The sequence below is a fragment of the Citrus sinensis genome, chromosome 2 (genome assembly GCF_022201045.2).
Source record: "Citrus sinensis cultivar Valencia sweet orange chromosome 2, DVS_A1.0, whole genome shotgun sequence".
Taxonomy (NCBI): domain Eukaryota; kingdom Viridiplantae; phylum Streptophyta; class Magnoliopsida; order Sapindales; family Rutaceae; genus Citrus; species Citrus sinensis.
This window is the reverse complement of record NC_068557.1, coordinates 30,510,342-30,529,090: the sequence shown is the minus strand read 5'-3', so window position 1 is coordinate 30,529,090 and position 18,749 is coordinate 30,510,342. Positions and strand designations below refer to the sequence as shown.

General features: G+C 32.2%; 3 protein-coding genes across 3 annotated transcripts; 1 reads left to right on the top strand and 2 right to left on the bottom strand.

Annotated features, from left to right (window-relative positions):
* Window positions 1-428: 428 nt before the first annotated feature.
* Window positions 429-3,126, bottom strand: LOC102621241 (GDSL esterase/lipase At5g45960). The gene is made up of 5 exons (XM_006468145.4): window positions 2,786-3,126; window positions 2,555-2,685; window positions 2,188-2,421; window positions 815-1,085; window positions 429-708 (listed from the first exon to the last, which is right to left on the bottom strand). Exons 1-5 carry the CDS (start codon window positions 3,117-3,119, stop codon window positions 515-517), a joined length of 1,164 nt encoding a protein of 387 aa, XP_006468208.2. The 5' UTR covers window positions 3,120-3,126; the 3' UTR covers window positions 429-514.
* Window positions 3,127-9,224: 6,098 nt separating this feature from the next.
* LOC102621525 (ethylene-responsive transcription factor 15) lies at window positions 9,225-10,442 on the top strand. The gene has a single exon (XM_006468146.3). It carries the CDS (start codon window positions 9,278-9,280, stop codon window positions 10,178-10,180), a length of 903 nt encoding a protein of 300 aa, XP_006468209.2. The 5' UTR covers window positions 9,225-9,277; the 3' UTR covers window positions 10,181-10,442.
* Window positions 10,443-15,447: 5,005 nt separating this feature from the next.
* Window positions 15,448-16,377, bottom strand: LOC102625493 (pathogenesis-related genes transcriptional activator PTI5). Its single transcript, XM_006467633.4, has one exon. It carries the CDS (start codon window positions 16,147-16,149, stop codon window positions 15,649-15,651), a length of 501 nt encoding a protein of 166 aa, XP_006467696.1. The 5' UTR covers window positions 16,150-16,377; the 3' UTR covers window positions 15,448-15,648.
* Window positions 16,378-18,749: the final 2,372 nt, after the last annotated feature.

Here is an 18,749-nt window from a genome sequence, read left to right as displayed (position 1 = left end):
CTTGTCGAGGTATTACCCCCAAACACTTCTGTTAAAGAAATAATAGATAAATGCAAATAAAATGTGTCAAACCCCTTAACAAAGCATAACGAAATCCATTAGTATCATGTGACAAATATTTTTAGACCACTTTAGAGCGCAGTCCACCAAGTAAAAGATAAACAATAAAAGCCAATATACACATCTCAGTGGAGCGCATTTTCATGTTGTAGAATATTATATTATGTGTTTTTATTTTCTTTTAGAGGGTCTTTTACTTTAATAAAATATGAGACCGGCAACTAAAACATTATTTTATATTTACATGTTTATATATGTGTAAGTAAATTTCATCAAATATTTTGACTATTTTAGTCATTTTTTTATATAATAGTTTAACAATAAAATTTATAAAAACATCCAACTACACTTTAAAAAATAAAAAAGTATACCAAACAATTAATTGATTCAATTACTTTAAAAGCTCATAACATTATTAAACATTGGGATTTTCTTTTAATAATTAAACCACAATTTAGCCTCCAATTATATCGTCTATGATAAAACGAGAGGCCTTGAAGACGTTGTTGCAAGTCTTCTCAGTTGGATGTATTGAATCCCAAAACACATATTTTGATGGGTCTGCACACACGATTGAATTTGGGTTGCATAAAAACCCCGCTTCCAAATATCCACTCCCACAACAGCCAGTATCTACCTCATCAAATCCTGCCAATATATATATATAAATAATCCACTCAAAAGAATTTTTTTAATAATAAATAAATTTGCAAATAATCACGGAAATTTTAGCCAAATTAAAGAAAATTCTTACCAAGTCTTCCTTTGCCTTGGATCATGTCAGCCAGCGGTGCATATATGTCAACAAAGTAGATTTTGGCACCAAGATGGGCTGTGCCAAAATGCATGGAATTCACTTCATTTTGGAGCATTAAATTGAATTGTCGGGCGACGAAGGAGTACTTTTCTATACAGCCACGCTGAAGAAGCGCATTGTAGGAATTAAGGGTGATAACAGCAGGCAAGCAACCCATTGGAGGCAGCCCTGACACTGCGATTTTTCTGGCTCCTTCTTCCCATAAACCCTGTAATATAAATTTATTATTAAACACACAAACAATAGCTAAATACTTATTAGATTATTAAGCTATCAAAATTAAAGATTGCGACGACGAGCTTGTTCTGAATGCGACACTCATGGGCTACTGCGGGGTTAATTGCTCTTTTGGGCTTAGCCTATAGACCTAGGAGCAGTGAGCCGAGGCAATTCTGGCCCAGGGAACGCATTGTCCCCGGATTAATTGGAGAATAATTTGACCCCTCCTATTATTTCATCCGCCCCTACTTTTCAATTAATCCCTTATTATTATTTTTCTTGTTCCTTCTCTCTAGCATTGTCTTCACTCATCACCTATTTCCATCACCGATATGGCCACCATCACCATCAATCTATCACTACCCACACACATATGATGTAGTTGTTATCGAATTTTGCTAAATTTTATGAATAATTAATTAATGAGTTTTATTGTTGTTGATGACGTAGATTTTAATTTCGTGTGAGGATTTTGACAATTTCTTTTTGGAATTAGTTTAAGCTATTAGCGTTGGAACCGTAACTAGAGTGCTCAAGCACAGTTGGGATGGATATTCTCACCGGCAATACTAGCATCCAGCAGGCAGCAAGTACAAAGTTGTAAAGACCCAGACCCACATCATTGTTAGCAGCTTATGACGACAGTTGTTTGGGATCCAGCAGCAACCACCATCCAATGAATCGTTATGCTATGTTACGACTAAGAAGTAAGAATTGCAGACGTCTCTACATTATATCGCTTACTATTTATTGCATGCATGTGGATGTGGTCAAATTCTATCCTCTGAATCTCAAATGGCCAGGGAACACAAATCATTAATGTTCAATTAATATCTCTAACTGATGAAGCCTTGCTTGCTAAATGAAACTTTTCGTCGGCAAGAAAGTACCTTACTATAACACTTGTGTGTGTGTGTGTGTGTGAAATAAATTATTGTGTATAAATAGATGGGACAAGAAGGTAATTGCAGAAAGCCAACATCATGAAGCGGCCCGTATACTTCATTTTTACTAATTGCATAAACTTTGTGTTTTCTTTTAACTAAATTAACACATTAGTGATTTAGGAAATTGAGAGGGGGCCAAATTACCTGCAAAAACTGTTTAACTTGTTGGAAGAGAAACTGCTGGTAACCTGAGAGCGTGTAGGTCTTTCTTCGAATTGGCAGAGCATAATAATTGACAATGAAGTCATTTGTGCCAGCACTAATGAGGAAAACGGCTCTCTTTATATGTTGCTCCATTTTTTGCTTTCCAATGGCTGATTCCACTCTCCTTTTGTACTCCTTAAAATACTCTAGTTGCCTTGGCATGTCAATAACTTCCTGAAAGTAATGGAAAAACACATGTAATAAAATTGCTTATCAGCAGCAATCTATGATATTAATATATATCATCACACATTTTTGAATGTGTGCGCGTGAATATACATATAAAGAGATAGGTGCAGGGAGAGACAGATATTCTTGGCGTGAGTGGGTCAAATCCAGAGCCAGCAGAGGCAAAACTAACTCCAGTCATAAGGTCCTCCATGCTAAGATTTGGGTCCAAATAAGGAGGCAAGTACTCTTTGAGGCCTACATAAGAAGCTGCGATAAACCAAAATTCGGTCACATTTCCGCTTCTGAACTGCAAATTAATGATAATAAATTAATTAGCTTTCCAATATTGTATAAGTTTAAAATTTACCTACAAAATCAGTGGTGAGCCGGCCATTTGTGAACCTTCCGGTTGCTGTTTGGTTCTCAAAATCTTGTCCGTAAGGATGGAAATTGCTTCTAAATGCTGTGCTAATGAAATTATTATTTCCAGGGTCCACAGTTGAGTCTCCAAACACAAACATAGCTGAAACCGAATTATTCCAAGCCCTTTGCTTCCTTAGATCTTGTGCTCCTGAACTGAAGAATGGCATGCAGAGAAAGAGATGAAGAAGAAGAAGAAGAAGGAGCAGCTTATAATATTTATGATACAGTTCCATATCTGTTTTTTTTAATAGGAACTGATGAGTGTTCATCATCATCATTGGTGAAATAACTCTCATTTTATAGGTTCCACTTCCACATTTGGCCTTTTTTTTTTTAATAAGTCGAATTTCTAAATGACAAAAGTACCCTCTCTAGCTTTTTTTTTTTTTAATTTTATAAATTCTGATGATTTCGTCACTATTTCTAATTTATTAGGTTGCTGCAGTTTGGAAACCAAACCAACAAACGTTTCCTTATTAGTCTTAGGGTCTCCACTGCTTTTTGCCAAAATCAACCTTAAGCGTGGTCTCATCAAAGGAAATATAATTTAGTTTAAGAATTTGGATGTTATTATGTGTCATAATCGTGCGATTATTGTTTCAATCAAATGATGCAAGTCATTAGTTCACAAAATACATTAAGAAATCATTAACTCCACCTAAACTTTGACAAGATTATAGTTGTAAGTGCCAAAAAAATATGTATATATAACCACTTACATTGCATCACAAGTCTATTAAAATTGTTAATTTGAATAACAGAAATAACTTGTGTTAATCTTGAATTAAAAATCAATACATCTACAGTTTATACTAATTGTGGATTAGAAACTAATATGGATATGGTTTACGTGAACTCCATATTGGAAATTGATAACTACATGATGATTTATATGAAAGAACTGGAGAAAGCTGACAATGAATAGACTCGAATATTAACAATAAAGCAGCACGTGATTACTAGTAGAATCACGTGTAAGAAAGTCAGATGCAAACAAGAATAGTTATCAAATCTGACAGTGTAAATTAAACGAAGGAGACGAATGATAGATAGAATCTCCTACCAACACCGCGCCTCTGAGTCTATAAATAGAGGTCAAAAGGATCAAGAAAATGATTTTTACCTGATTTCCTTAATAATCATCAGAAATTTTCAGATTCTTGGAGATCCAAAAGCTCTTTTAAAGATAAACACTAACTTAAGCATCAAAATATCTTTTGCAGGTATACACTCAAATTCGATTCGTAGAATTCTCAAAAGTCACAGACTGTTATTCAATAGCTTTCGAGGCAAACAAGTGATGTAATCCTTTATTTCTTTGATCTTAATTACTTTAATTCCTGGATAATTGAAAGTTTTATGCATTTTCAATAGTAAACGATCTATATGGCTTTCTTGGACGGAATTTTTTCAGTAAGAATGCTGCATGTCCGCAGACAGATGTAATTAACTCGTAACACCGATAAATTAAGACCTCAGTGAATAACCCTTAAATATCACTTTAAGAATAAAGAGTTAAAAAAGAGTTTTTTGATACATATATATTTGATTAGTTTTTTGAGAAACAATTGTGATAATGAGGGGGCCACTTCATAAATAGAAGCGTTTCTTCCAGAAAGGCTTATAGTCCCAACTCCCAACTCCCAACACATTCTTGAGCTTTTTAATTTAGATGGTCCCAACACATTACATTTACATATATATATACAAATTACTTTTGTGTTTTGACGAAGCTTAAAACTTGTAAACTAGACAAGGAACTTTATTATTTTTGGAAATATAAATTTTGTCGGTAGTCAATTGATTGAAAAATAAGTCTAATATATATATATAGAGAGAAATGTTCCAGTCATGAATTTTAAAGTACGAAAAAGTGTAAGAAACCTTTAAAACCATACGGTTTTAAAGGCTTAAAACCGCATGATTTTAAAGGCTTAAAACTGTAAGCCTTTAAAGCCGTGTGGTTTTAAAGCTTTCCCTGACTTTCCCGTACTTTAAAATCTCTGACCAGAAAACTACTATATATATATATATTAAAACAACTTATAAGCTATCAAAAAATAATTTATACATATTTAAAAAAAAAGTGATTTAATTAAAAAATTTACTCCTGATCAAACAAACGTGGTCGAGTTCTGAAATTCAGATTTTATAGGCAAAGTTATTGACACTTATATTATTTTTTAAATTCAAAATTAGATCCAACTACGATGATGCAACTGGTGCATCATACCTTTAGTTTGTATTTTTTTCTTTTTTAACCATTAGATCTAAAATAGAAGTGGTTTCAAGAGTACGGCTGTGTGTATTTAGTTACTAATGAAGAGCACGTGTTTTGATTTTAAATTGAAACAAATCATGTAACGAACAATATGACAACTTAAGTACTTAATAATGAGGAACTTTTAAACGAGACTCTAAACAACTATACTTTATCATTCAGTACTGTGATCACACAAGCATATGGTCCAATTATTATTCTCAATAATAATTTCAGTATGGATGCAATCGTGTATTCGGATTCAATTACATTTCAGTATTGGTATTGGCGGGGCCTTTAACACGAAATTAAAGATGCGAACCACAGGGGCAAGCATGGTACCAATTAAGAAAAGAATTGATCGTGTGAATTGGCCCCTAGCTGGAATTGTATATTCTGCTGAGCCACGCGTGCACGTATAGCAAAAGCAAATTACAGAATGTAGCAGGACTTGAAAAAGCTAATATTGAAAGAGTTGCATCGATTTTTATTTTATTTATTTATTTTAGGAAGCTGCATCAAATAGTTAAATTGCCAAGTGATTAATAATTTGCAAATTAAACAATGTAATGATCAGCAGAAAGGAGAGCGACAGCTATGGAACAACTAATTAAATTAATCCTTCAAGAAATATGTGTGCTGCTTGGAGAAACTGAGTGTACAAATTGTGATATGAATTACTGGTTCGCAATATTGGCCATTCTTTTCCGAAAGCAACAAAGCAAATCGTCGCAGCCCACAAATAAATGCTTATAAATGTGCAATTATTATTCTCTGAGTAATTCTATTAATTTAGATTTTTTTTTTTTTGCAGATTACTATCAATTTGTTCACTCAATTAAGAGTAAGTATTCTTTTTATCAGCGATATACTTTAAAAAGTTTTCGTTAATTTTGTTGTATATTACGGCAATCAATTTCATTGAAGAGGCAAGATTTGATTTGTCACAATATGTTTCTGCTTTAATGACGAAGCTCATGCAAGCAATAAATGTTTTAGATAAGCAAAATCCACGTTTATTTTTCATTGAATGCTTATAGCTGGAACGGAAGCGGCGGCAGTTGATTCTGATTTGCAAATTAATATTTGCTTTCATTTGCTTTCAATGCTGTAATTAATATCAAGGTACTGGGTCACGCTTGTAACAGGAAAAAATCTTTCTTATTCATAGAGTTTCATACAACAATTCATTTCATTTTTATTTTTTAAATAATAGTTCAAAACATATTTTTATTAACTCATCATTAATTGAATATCGTTTGTTAGTAATTCATTAAAGATAAAAAAATATTTTTCATCAAAGAGAAAATTAAAAAAATAAATAAAAGTTGACATATAATTAAAAATAATTTTAACTAATCACACTAAATAAGAAATACCTAAAAAGATGAAAAACTTCTATTTCAAATAATTCTTTTTTCACTTCTTTCTATTTTGACGGCATGTAAACCCTATAAACCCTAGATCTAAGTACCAAAAATATCATAATTTTCTTATTCATATAAGTATACTCTCTAATTGCACTGTAAAATGGCTTGAATTGAGTTGAAGATAAAAAAGATATTCAGCAGTCGGCACATGCAAGCACATAAAAATTGTTGGTATTTTTGAATTTTTCTTGAAATGATTTAAAGATATTGTGTTAATTACAGTTTGTTAATTATGACAATTATTAAATGGTTATATTAAATTATATCATCGTTGATTTCGTTTAAGAAAAAATCAATAAATTTTGCATACTTTGTAGTGTTATTTAATTGTATAAAAAATTATTTTAATCTAGTTTGTATCACTTTAATGAAAAATCATGTTTTAACCTTAGTGAATTACTAGTTAATAGTTTTAAACTAACGGTGAGTTAACGGAAGAATATTTTAGGATATTATTTGAAAAGTAGGGATGAAATATATATTACATTAAATCTTAGGGATGAAAATGACTTGTTACCCGCTTGGAACATTGTTTCAAACCCAACGTGAGTTTATGTTTAAAGGTCCAAGCATCCAATATCTCACCATCTTAGGTTACCGCATAGCAACATCAAATCCTTAGTAGCCCACAAAACAATTACTGCATTCATCAACTGATAACGATTTAAATGATTCAAACAATGTTAAAGAGTTATATAATGATATAGGAGGCATAATATTTATTCTTATTCTTTAACTACAAAAGCTTAATACTACTTCCAAAAGGGCATCATAATAGACAGATACTATATACAACTGCTACTTCCATATGCATAGTCATACTTATAAAGGTACATAATAAACTTGTGACACATTGCCAGTTAATGAGCTCGTTTTACTCTAAATAGAAGCAAAAGTGATTAAAATTAAAGTCAAACGTTTTAGCCATGAAAACATTCTTGAGTATAGATAAATCAAGCGAGTTAATTCGCTGATGATAATTTATTGTACAAGTTTTATAGCGAAGTCTCTATCTTCAATGCATTGAATACAGATCAAGTTATAAGTTATTTGAATAAAACTCCAGCTTGCTTTGATTTTAAAACTTGTAAATCTCGCCTTTAGTCATGGTGGATTTTATTGTTTATGAAGAAGCGTGTGACGCTTTTATTACAATATAAAACGCCCCACATTTTTCAATCTATCTATGTTCCAATCTGCAAGGTGGCAATTCTTGGGTGGCAAGAAATCGATGACCGGCTCAGCGCCCAGCCGTATTGCCTTTGTGGATTTTCACACTACGTACTAATAACATAAATTAATAGAAATATCAAATAATGAAGATTATAGGATTATTGTAATAGTCTTTCTATTGTACATTCGCCACAGAAATTAACCCATTTAAGAATGAAATTTCTTTTTTTTTTGTTTTTTGAAAGAAAAAAATCAAGATGATCATAGGTCGAATATGCAGTTGCATACTTTTTTATGTTATTTTGATCATCCGGCCGAACAAGGATTTGAAACAGTGAACTGTGTCTTCAAAGTAACATTCAAAAGGCTATTCCACTTATTTATTAATATCACACAAACTTTATCCTTGAGAATGAAGTAACTTGAACAATGGGTCAAAGGTGATTTGTATAATGGCTATTCAGCTTTTTGTTATTGCCGCTAACAACCAATCATCTTCCTTCTTTCAACTTCACGCGTGAGCCTAAATTTTTACTAATTCATACCAGTTTATAACAAGGCTAAATTTCACATTATCTTCTTGTGAATTGATTATTTTTAAATTATTATTCTCTTTATTTTTGAAATTTTTAAGTTATTCTCATTTTTGTTTAAAAGATAAGAAAAATGGTTCGAGATTTGGAAATGTAGCTGCATTAAATACTTTTTAGGAGAGTTTTGTCATTCTAATGGTCATACCTGGCTCGAATATAGATTAATCGGAACTCAATGTGATATTCAGTTACTAGATAGTTTAATACACCAAAAAAAGAAAAATGGGAACTAGTTGATTAATTTTTTTTCATTATTAACAAAAATAGAAATAAATTATAATTTTCAAAAATAATAAAGTGATTTGAAGATAGTCAATTCATAAAGAGATACTGTGAAATTACCCTCAGATCAATAAATTAAAATGAGAAAAAGATGCAAACAAGTCTTTTCATCGTTTTTTTGTTATGGTCACAGGTTGTCTTTAAGGAAAACTTTGACATGAAAATATGTTTCCCTCCTATTTTTCCTTTTTTTTTTCTTCAAATGGAAGACATAGGAATTATTATCTTTAGGAAAATTCACTTAATGGAGATAAATTGAAATACGAATGTCCAAATACAAAGTCAATAAGTCTATGACGAATCATGCATATTCTAGCTAGCCAGCTATACATTTCCTTAATTCTTTGTTTTTTCTTCGATTGATTATGAATTAAAGGAAGGGCTTGCGATATTATATACAATATACATGGCATCTATATACGGTTTAGCAGCACAAATTATTATAATGGTTACACAAGTCAACTAACCACCTCATTCTCAATGTTCAAAATCGAACTATCCACCATTAACTTAGCTGGTTAGTGAATTGAAGCACAAGTTTCCAACTGGGTATCCATTCATTGTGTATAATAAAATCCATAGATGAATTGTTAAAATTACGCGTCTAAGTAAGCTTTATATATATGTTTATTTCCCAACTGACAACATCCTCTAATCTAAAATATAAGAAATTAATTATTAGGGATATCGAGAGAGAGATGTGTCACAGTAACATGGCTACACAAAAAAATGATCATGATGCAGTACCTGAATCAATATTAGAGAATGTATGGGCGAACTTCATTGGTAGTAGTGAAGACGGAAGAATCCAAAGATCAGGAACAAGCGACGCATCGGAATTTTCAAAATCATCATCATGGGAAGAAATGCCAAGTCTTGATGGCTCAGTTGAAATTCTAGAAAGGCTACCAAGTCTTGGGAGATGGATTTCGATGGGAGCTGAGGCTTGGGAGGAACTACTCGATGGAATTATCCCTACAACCAAGGAATCCTATAAATGTAATACTACTGGTGATGATTCCAAGATTTGCCGTATTAATAGTAACACTGCCAGTAGTGCCGAACCAGGGCCTAATAAAATGAATGCTATGAGAGTGGAGAAGGTGGCTACACCTACGCGACACTATAGGGGAGTGAGAAGGCGTCCATGGGGTAAGTATGCGGCGGAGATAAGGGATTCATCGAGGAAAGGTGCCCGAGTTTGGCTTGGAACTTTTGACACAGCTGAGGAAGCTGCTTTGGCTTATGACAAGGCTGCTTTAAGAATTAGAGGTCCCAAGGCTCACCTTAATTTCCCACTTGAGGAAGTTGCTAATAATGCTATGGCAACTGAATTTTCAGGAGCCGGATTCAATGATTTGAGTATGATGACCATTTCTCAAGAGAATGATAACATTTCTAGCTCTCGAAATCGAAAGAGAGCATCGAGAGAGTGGGAATACCAAAATATTGGTGCTACGAATTATACGATGATTGATGAGCCCGCAACTCCAATAAAGAGAACGGCCAGCATGGAAAGTGCATTTGGCCATGAATTGGACGTGCTTGAGTTTCAGGACTTGGGCAGTGAATATTTGGACAGTTTACTATCTTCTTTATGAAAACAAGTTAAGAGGAGAGGTAGCAGCATGAAACGTTTCCAGAGTTGATCAAAATTTACTTCTCCAGCGTATACACACACACACGCACACACTTCTGTAAATTTATATAGCAACTTCATGGCATTGATTATTGTTGATTTATTTTGTAGTTGGGCATTATTTGTTAGGTAAGAAGAGGATTAGTTGGCATAACATTACATTTCATTACATTTGTAATATTTGTTCATCTAGAAGCAGAGAAATATGCAATACTGATATGTTACTTGACTATATATATATAATATCCCTTTGATCTCTCTCAAAGTATGTTTGGGATTGAGGGGTACGTAAATTTGGGTTCGATCAATCCGATCTGATTTTGAGTTAGTCGGGTTGACAAAAAAAGTTATCCAAACACAATATTTGTATTTCAACGATCGACGGATCAGATAAAAAATTATCTCAATTATAATGGTTATGTATGAATTATGATGGGTAAAAGGAATGCACATAATAGAGCAAAAGTATATATCTGAATTATAATGCTTTTCAAATTGAAAATAACAAGTATCAAACAGTTACATCACATCACGATCATACATAGCACATATCATATAATACAGATGATATAACGAAAATTCATAATTAATTATTTAATGTAATATAAGTATACCATAAAAAAGTCACTAGATTTGGATTTAAGAAGGTGGTGGTCGGTGGAGCAAGCTGCAGCAATGGTCACGATGGAACAAGCTGGAGTAGGTCACGTCGGCGCGTCGCGGTGGACTAGCTTCACATTGCAGCGGCAGCTGGCGTCAGTCACTGGATATGTGTGTGCGTGTGCATTGCCTCGGTGACTGCCTGGTTCATGTCGGTGCCGCCGCCCTATGGTCTAAGCTAGGTGCGTGATGTGGTGTGAGCTCTGTGTGTGTGGTTTTAGGCTTAATCGATTAGGTATTTAGGTTTTAGATTTTTTTTTTGTTTTAATAATTTTTTTAATTGTGGTCTAAACCGATCGATTTTTTGAAATGGATCGAGTTTAACTTGATTCGAACGCAATCCGATCGGGTTAGACAGAATCCCACCCAATCAAATTGGATTTTTCATTCGAATATGATTTGAACTCAAATTTTCAATATAAAATAGATCATATCATATCAAATCAAATTGTGTTAACATGTATGTGTATAATAATGATTTTGATAATAACAAATAAGATTAAGAATGATTAAGTTTTTAAAAGCTCAAATTTTTTTCATACATTTTAAATAAATCATTATTTTGATAAAATAAAGGTTTTATACTTAAAAGAAAAGTGATTTAATGAAATTGATTGTTTTTTAAGTTCATGGTCTAATTAAAAAAGTTTTAAAAACTTTGACATCAATTAGTATTGTCTCGAAACTCTGGAAATTGACTCGTTTGTAAAGTTTTATGAAGATTTAAGCTGTAATATAATTATAGAAGGTTTTGAGGTAAAATTATAATTTTAGAAAATAATTTCACTGTATCAAACGGCTAACCGTTTGTGAGATAACAACTAACTGACATCGAACAGAGTTGAAAATTAGCTTTTGGACACTGACGGCAAACCGGTATCTAGACAACGGTGATTCGACAATTTGAAATTATAACACAATAGTCATTTGTTCAAGTCAAAATGGGGATCCAATAAAGGCTAAATGGTAATCCGATTTCATGCATAAAGTCAACAATTGTTAGTTTTCAACTCCAACTATAAAATGGCTCAATCAAATTCAAACATTAAGAGATCCAAGAGTTATCATTGAGCTTTAAAAATATTTTTGTTTCACTTGTTCACACATTGATCTTTCATTTGTAATCAAATACTTTCTGTGAGAGAAAATTCATTTGTAATCTTGATTTTTGAGTGATTGTAAGTGTTGGAATATACTTGGATTAAGAGATTGGGGATAATCTTTTGTTGTAAAAGTTTATTGACACCTTGGAAGTCAATTGTAAGAGTTGTTGGAGTTTTGGAGGCTTACTTAGTGAAATCTATAAGCCCGATGAGCTTGGAGGCGTAGACGTAAGCATTAGGCATAGTTGGTCGAACCACGTAAAAATCACATATTTACTCTCTCTTATCCTATCTCTTATTTTTCATTGCACATTAAATTGTTTATTTCGATTTTAGTTACTTAGTTTAAATTGCATTAAATTTTAGTTGCTTAAATTTTTAGAATCCAATTCACCCCTCTTGAGTTGTCTAGTTAGTATTTCAAATTGTTTGCCAGACTCCTATTTTGGATTACTTCAGATTGCCAAATAATTACTTATTTAACAATCTAACAACAAAAATATGTTTGGTAAACTTTAAAAGTCATTGTTAAGCAATATGTTTCTTAAATAATTATTTTTGTATTGATTTTTAGAAGTAGGAAATAGTAGTCTTTTAAAATTTAATTAGGTGATAATCTGTCTTGGTAAGGTAGAATACCAAGGTTGCCCTTGAAGAAATTAGTTATTTACAAAAATATCATTCTAACAAAATTAAACAATAAATAATATTTTAATTTTAAAAATCAAGCAAAATATTAAAAAAAAAAACAACCGCCAGTGAATTGAAACTACCGCTGCCCACCGCAATGACGTCGTCGTCGCCGGTGATACTAACCTTACGACGACATACCGTATGTTATCATATCGAGAATTTCTCGATCTATACAATGATAGTTTTTTCATCGGATGAAACTAAACGGAGGAGCGACACGCACCTAAAGCAACTGGCGGCGTTGTGGTGGCTGCCGCTCTTTTGGTGGTTCGTGAACCCCTGTCGTAATTTTTTCTTTCAACGAGAACACGACCATTACGTAGATCGAGAAATTTATGATCTCATAGTCATGGCGGTGACACCGGAAGGTTACTATATTCACCGGATACGGCGGGGGCGCGGTGGCCGGCAATAACAACTAAGTTTTCCGGTGGCTTTTTTTTATCAATTTAAAAACATTAATTTGCTTCATTAAATTTTTTTTTAATTAGAATTTGATTTGTATGAATTTAATTTACTAATAAAAAATGGTTAAATTTTTTTATTATCATAGTAATTATGTACCAGTTTGATAATTGTATCTATAAAGAATATAATTTATGATTAATTACTAAACAATGTATTACGAATTATTTAAAAAGTGATTCTCTCGTAATCTTAATTTACCCATTACCAGACATCTTAAAATTATTCGAAAAGTTAAGTATTTGAGAATGTTTATAGGAATTAATTATTTGGGAAGGTAAAGCAATTCCAAACATACCCACAGTATATTGACTAGTACAAAATAAATCATTTTCAATAATTTCATTACACATGAATATTTCCGTCTTTAACTTTGATTCTTTGAATGGTCTGGCTGGACAGAACAGCATCAAATGAAAGATAATAACATTCACAATTTTAAAATATCTAAAAATTTATTTAGATTAAGTTCAGCGCAGCTTGCACGTGGATAAAGTTATGAACATATTATATGTATTCTTATTTAAAACCAAGTAATTACTAGAGAGCCGAGAAGTTGTGTGCAATTGTAGGTATGACAAAAATCTCTATGGGGATGGGGGATTTGAGGATTTTTTCCATTTGAGGAGGGTATGGGGACAATTTTATATCCAATTTCTTATTCGGAGAATGGACGGAAACGATTTTTTACCCAATTACTTATTCGAGAAAGAAACGGCGATGAGGTGGAATCTCCATCCCCATCCCCTCCCTATTTCCCCATTTCCTTATTTTTATTTTTATTTTTCTAGAATTATTAGTCAATAAATTATAAAATATTAAATATTGGTGTAAATAACAAATATCAAAATATTTATACAAATAATATAAATATTAGTTAATATAAAATGTTTAATATAATTCAGACTTAACTATAACCAAAAGCACACAATCTCACAAGCTCATAACTCACAAATCAAACTCTAAATCACTTTCTCACAGTCTTGCTCATCCTTTTCAATTTATTTGTGCAGTAGTAAGCACCCAACTCGTCTTCATCTCATCATAGCCTAGTAGCACATTGTGTTATTAGTTACCGAGTAGCCTAACTCATCGCAACGTCAACTAACAGCCACACATGCGACTTTGTTGCGTCATAGTCGGTGATCAATAGGTATCATTACTCATGGACAACAATCACGTCAATATTGTATAAAAATCACATTATTTGAATTTTGTTTTGAAAATCATTATTTGAATATTATATATACCAAAAGTTTGAAGGAGTAGAATGAAATATAAGACTCATTCATGATCATTTTTTATTTCATTTTATATATTTTTAGATTAATATGATTAAATTAAGTTTGAAAACTAAAAAAATATATCAGTTATTCAAGGATTGGGACCCTCAGGGATCTCCTGTTATTATTCGGAGAAGAGACTCGGATCCCCTCAAGCAATTATGACCGGGACGGGAAAAGAATGGAGACATATGCAGAGCATCAAGGATGGGTACATGGATGTTGATCCCCTCCCCTCCCCTTCCCCATTGCCATCCCTATGCAATTGTGCATTCTAGAACAATATAAACGACGAGTCGTTCAAATTCGAATTAAATCTTCAAACGACACTCGTCCTACTTTCCTTTCTGGTGCATATCCACTTTTGGCTCCTTCCCTAACAGATTTCCTAGAAAAATCAAGTTTATTAATTCTATCTCTGTAGATATTCGTATTATGTCTGGGAAACGTGTATTTTAAAGAAAAATACACCGACTTTCTTTTTGGCTCTTCTGGTGGGTCGTCGCAAAATAAACATTTATCATTAAATTTGATTGTGTGTGAACACGGGACCAAGTTGAAGACTTGTAAACAGACAGACAAGATCTGAATAGACGATCCCAAGTTGGATTTGATCATCGCAAAAAAATTTTGGTCAAATTTGATTTCCAATAATGTTAAACCAAATACAAGGTTTATATTGATTCACCAACCAAATTTTCTTGGACCACTTCGTGGAAGGCAACCGTCATATAGAAGAGAAAAATCACACTAATTTTCGTTGAGTTGGGCCTAATATTTATTGTTTTACTTTCTCATGGAATCGATCAGCTGGCCATGATTTTCCCTTGCCTACTCATACTGTTAACTGAATGAGCCGATAGTTCTACTAATTAATTCACATATTACTTCTTGCAATTTGCAGTTAGCATAACACAACGAATGAATCCATGCATCTCCTCAAGTCAAACGTTTAGGATTAAAGTAAATGGACTTGAAATTGTACACCAAAAACCGAAAAAGCACTAAATTGTAAAGGCACAGTGTTCAAAAAACTTTCACGCATCTAAAATCATTGAATAATTAAATTGGGAATATTTCACGCCTTGCTTAACAATTAACTTAATTAATAGTTAACTAGATGATTCATAGTTCATACCTGTAATCACTAGTCTGAAAATTATTTAAACAGCTAGTCTATAAGTAATTAATCTCGCCCCAATAGTACTAGCACTTTGACTACTTAATTACTCCGATTCCGATCTCTGAGTCGCAGTTGAAACCGTGCTAGAGCTACTGCCACTCACCTCTGGATTGTTCTCCAATATTGAGCTCAATTTTACATTCGATTTTTCAAGCGATGGCGAAGATGATGGACACGGAGCAGCAACCACTTCGGCCGGAAAATTAAGCAACGCCTTAGCACCACGCATCCGAAAAGCAGCTCTATCGTAAGCCAGGGCAGCCTCTTCTGCTGTTTCAAACGTGCCCAGCCATATCCGTTGGCCGTGTCTGGCTGAGTCTCGAATCTCAGCCGCGAATTTGCCCCATGGCCGACGCCTCACGCCTCTGTAGTGCTTCTTGCTTATGGTCCGTTTCGGTTCAAGCATGCTTGATGTGTGAACTTCGCTTCTTTGAGGCATGAATGAAATATTTTGGGCCGTCGATTCATTTATGACTTGGTATATGACCATGTCTTGTGAATCATTTTCATTAAATGGTAGCTCAATTTGGGAGGCCGGAAACATGGCTTCTTTGATCGGCTATTTCTTTTGGTTTTATGGGTATCGCGCGCTCTGATTCTATAGGATTCGGGTGGCTGATGTTTGAGTTAAATGGCTCTAGAGTTGAGCTTATGTTTGGAATTTTAGCACAGGTGGGGCTTTTGGAATTTTCTTATTAGGCAACGTGAAGCCATGAAGGTGAGAGGAATGAGGCTGATGAATGGATGCTTATGGTTTCTTTTTAACTTTTTAGCTTTAGGCTGGTGGGTGGGTGGGTGGGTGGTATAGAATAACTTTTAGCTAGTAGTTTTGATTTTACTTCCAATATTTATTTCACGAAAATAATTATAATTTCTTTTTTTTTTGGGTAAATGCATTCAAAAAAATAAATCTATAATGTTGTAAATAGAGTTTTCCAATTTTATAAAGAACATGATCTTGGATCTAAAACTCACTCTATATTAGATATATGCAAATCATTCATTAAGCTCCAATCTATACTTTCTATCAATGGAATTCTTGCCAATGATGTATTTATTTTTAAATAATTTGTGGCAAAATAATTATAGAATCACAAATATTTGTGCAAATAATTTTATCTAAATTAATGTAGTATAACGTGATTCGATGATAGACTCAAGTATATTAAAATTGAAACCAATAATTTGCCTTTAGGAAAATAATAATAATAATAATTTTCGTCCGGGATGATTCGATTCATAGAACATTAGACGAAGTTGACGGGGCTTTGAATGGAAAAATATTTTTGTCCTTTCAGATAAAAGCATAAATGCACAGCAGTCATGTTAGGAGACCATCAACAGTCAACCTTGCACGATGAAAAAGCCTTTAATTTCCTAGATTAATCATCCTTAGAAATTTCTTCACAGTCGCCAAACATGAATGGAATTGTAATCGTAATATAAAACTCAATATGTTTCTCAAAATAGGATAGATAAATCAATGAAAAATTGTATCTTAATTTAAATTAAAATACAAGAATGTGATTAGTCGCTAGTAGTTTTTTTTTATAAAATAATCATTAGTTGTTAATAATAGAAAAATAATAAAGTCACATGCTCCGATCCCATGTGATTATTTATTAACGCATATTATATTTTCGTCGTACAAGAACTGAAAAGTTGATTGAAAAAAAGAAAAGAAAAAAAGAAAGAAATTAAAGAATATTAATATGGTGGCAATACTGAAATTTTTATGTTTCAGAGGGGTAGAAAATAAAAGGTCAACCTTCTAGTGGGTTCAAACTATTGGGTGATGTCGCGTCGATGACCTGGAAGAGGATCTCTCATGATCAGTGACGTAAGATTTCGGAATCTAGTGCAACTCAGCACACATTTTGAGCTCATCACAGTCGTCAGCTTTTCCGAATCAATCAACATCTTGACTTTCGAGGAATCAGACTACCCGTCCACAAAAACCACAAGAAACCCGGCAAATCTAAAAGAAGAAAAAGAAAGTTCGCCAATCCGTCATAAGTGACGACAAAACTACACGTCAATTGGAAAAAAGCAGAGAGAAAACCACGAAGGAATTGACCCTGACATGTGATTCTCGTAGTTTATAAGTTATTGTCCCATGGGCATGATTTTTAAATAATTTTATTTAACTGATTATCGAATTTAAATTTTAAAGGAAAATAATAAATTTAAAATTTAATTGAATTTTACCTATCATTTTATTATTTTAAAAAATAAAATTAATAAAATTAACTTAGATAATATACAAATGTTTTTATTTTAAAAAGTAAAATAGTTATTCTAAAAAGTAAAAGTAAAAAGTAAAATGTTTTTAAGTATTAGTGTCACTCTGTTTTACAGAAAATACATCAGACTTTATATTTGGATTTTTTATTCAATTTTTCACTTGAGAAAATTCAATGAATTTTCCATTAATGAAACTCATAAAGTTACTTTAGATTTTTTTAAATTATATATATATATATATATATATATATATATATATATATATATATATATTGTTTAGTCTAATGGCATCCCAATTTCTTCCCTAACCATGTAACTAGAATTTGAACCTCTTGATGCCAATACAAGAGATTTAATTTATTTGGATATGAGGTTTAGTAGTTTATAATTAAGAAAACTACAAACCCTTGCACAAAACTTGTTTTGCACAAAGTGGTGTGACATAAATACATTGATGGGGTGAAATTAACAGGTCTTGACCCATATGATTTATTTTTATAATTTTTATTTTTATTCAACCAATGTATTTAAGTAAATTTGTATAAGAATTTGTAGTTTTATAATTATCATCATAAAAAAAAAGCACTTCAGAGACTAAGATAGAAATATAAAAGTTTTTTTTAAATATAAAATCTATATAGGAATATAATAGCACCTTGTTTGTTTTTATATTAAAAAAACATAAATATGGTTATTTGACATTTATATTCTTATAATTCAAAACAAATAAAGGGATCAAATTTTATAGTCAAGAAAATAAACATATTTAATAGAGATTTTTTTTCTCATTAAGTCAAAGTAAATAAAGGGATTAAATTGTATAGTCAAGAAAATAAGCATATTTAATAGAGTATTTTTTTTCTCGTTTCGAATTTTTTCCATTAAGATAAAATCACAAAA

Bases quoted from the DNA above. Each gene is read 5' to 3' on its own strand.
- LOC102625493 (XM_006467633.4), bottom strand. From the start codon at position 16,149: ATGTTTCCGGCCTCCCAAATTGAGCTACCATTTAATGAAAATGATTCA.
- LOC102621241 (XM_006468145.4), bottom strand. From the start codon at position 3,119: ATGATGATGATGAACACTCATCAGTTCCTATTAAAAAAAACAGATATG. The intron at 1,086-2,187 runs GTAATTTGGCCC...TTTATATTACAG, and splicing joins AAGTTAAACAGTTTTTGCAG to GGTTTATGGGAAGAAGGAGC. The intron at 709-814 runs GTAAGAATTTTC...ATATATTGGCAG, and splicing joins CCAAGGCAAAGGAAGACTTG to GATTTGATGAGGTAGATACT.
- LOC102621525 (XM_006468146.3), top strand. From the start codon at position 9,278: ATGTGTCACAGTAACATGGCTACACAAAAAAATGATCATGATGCAGTA.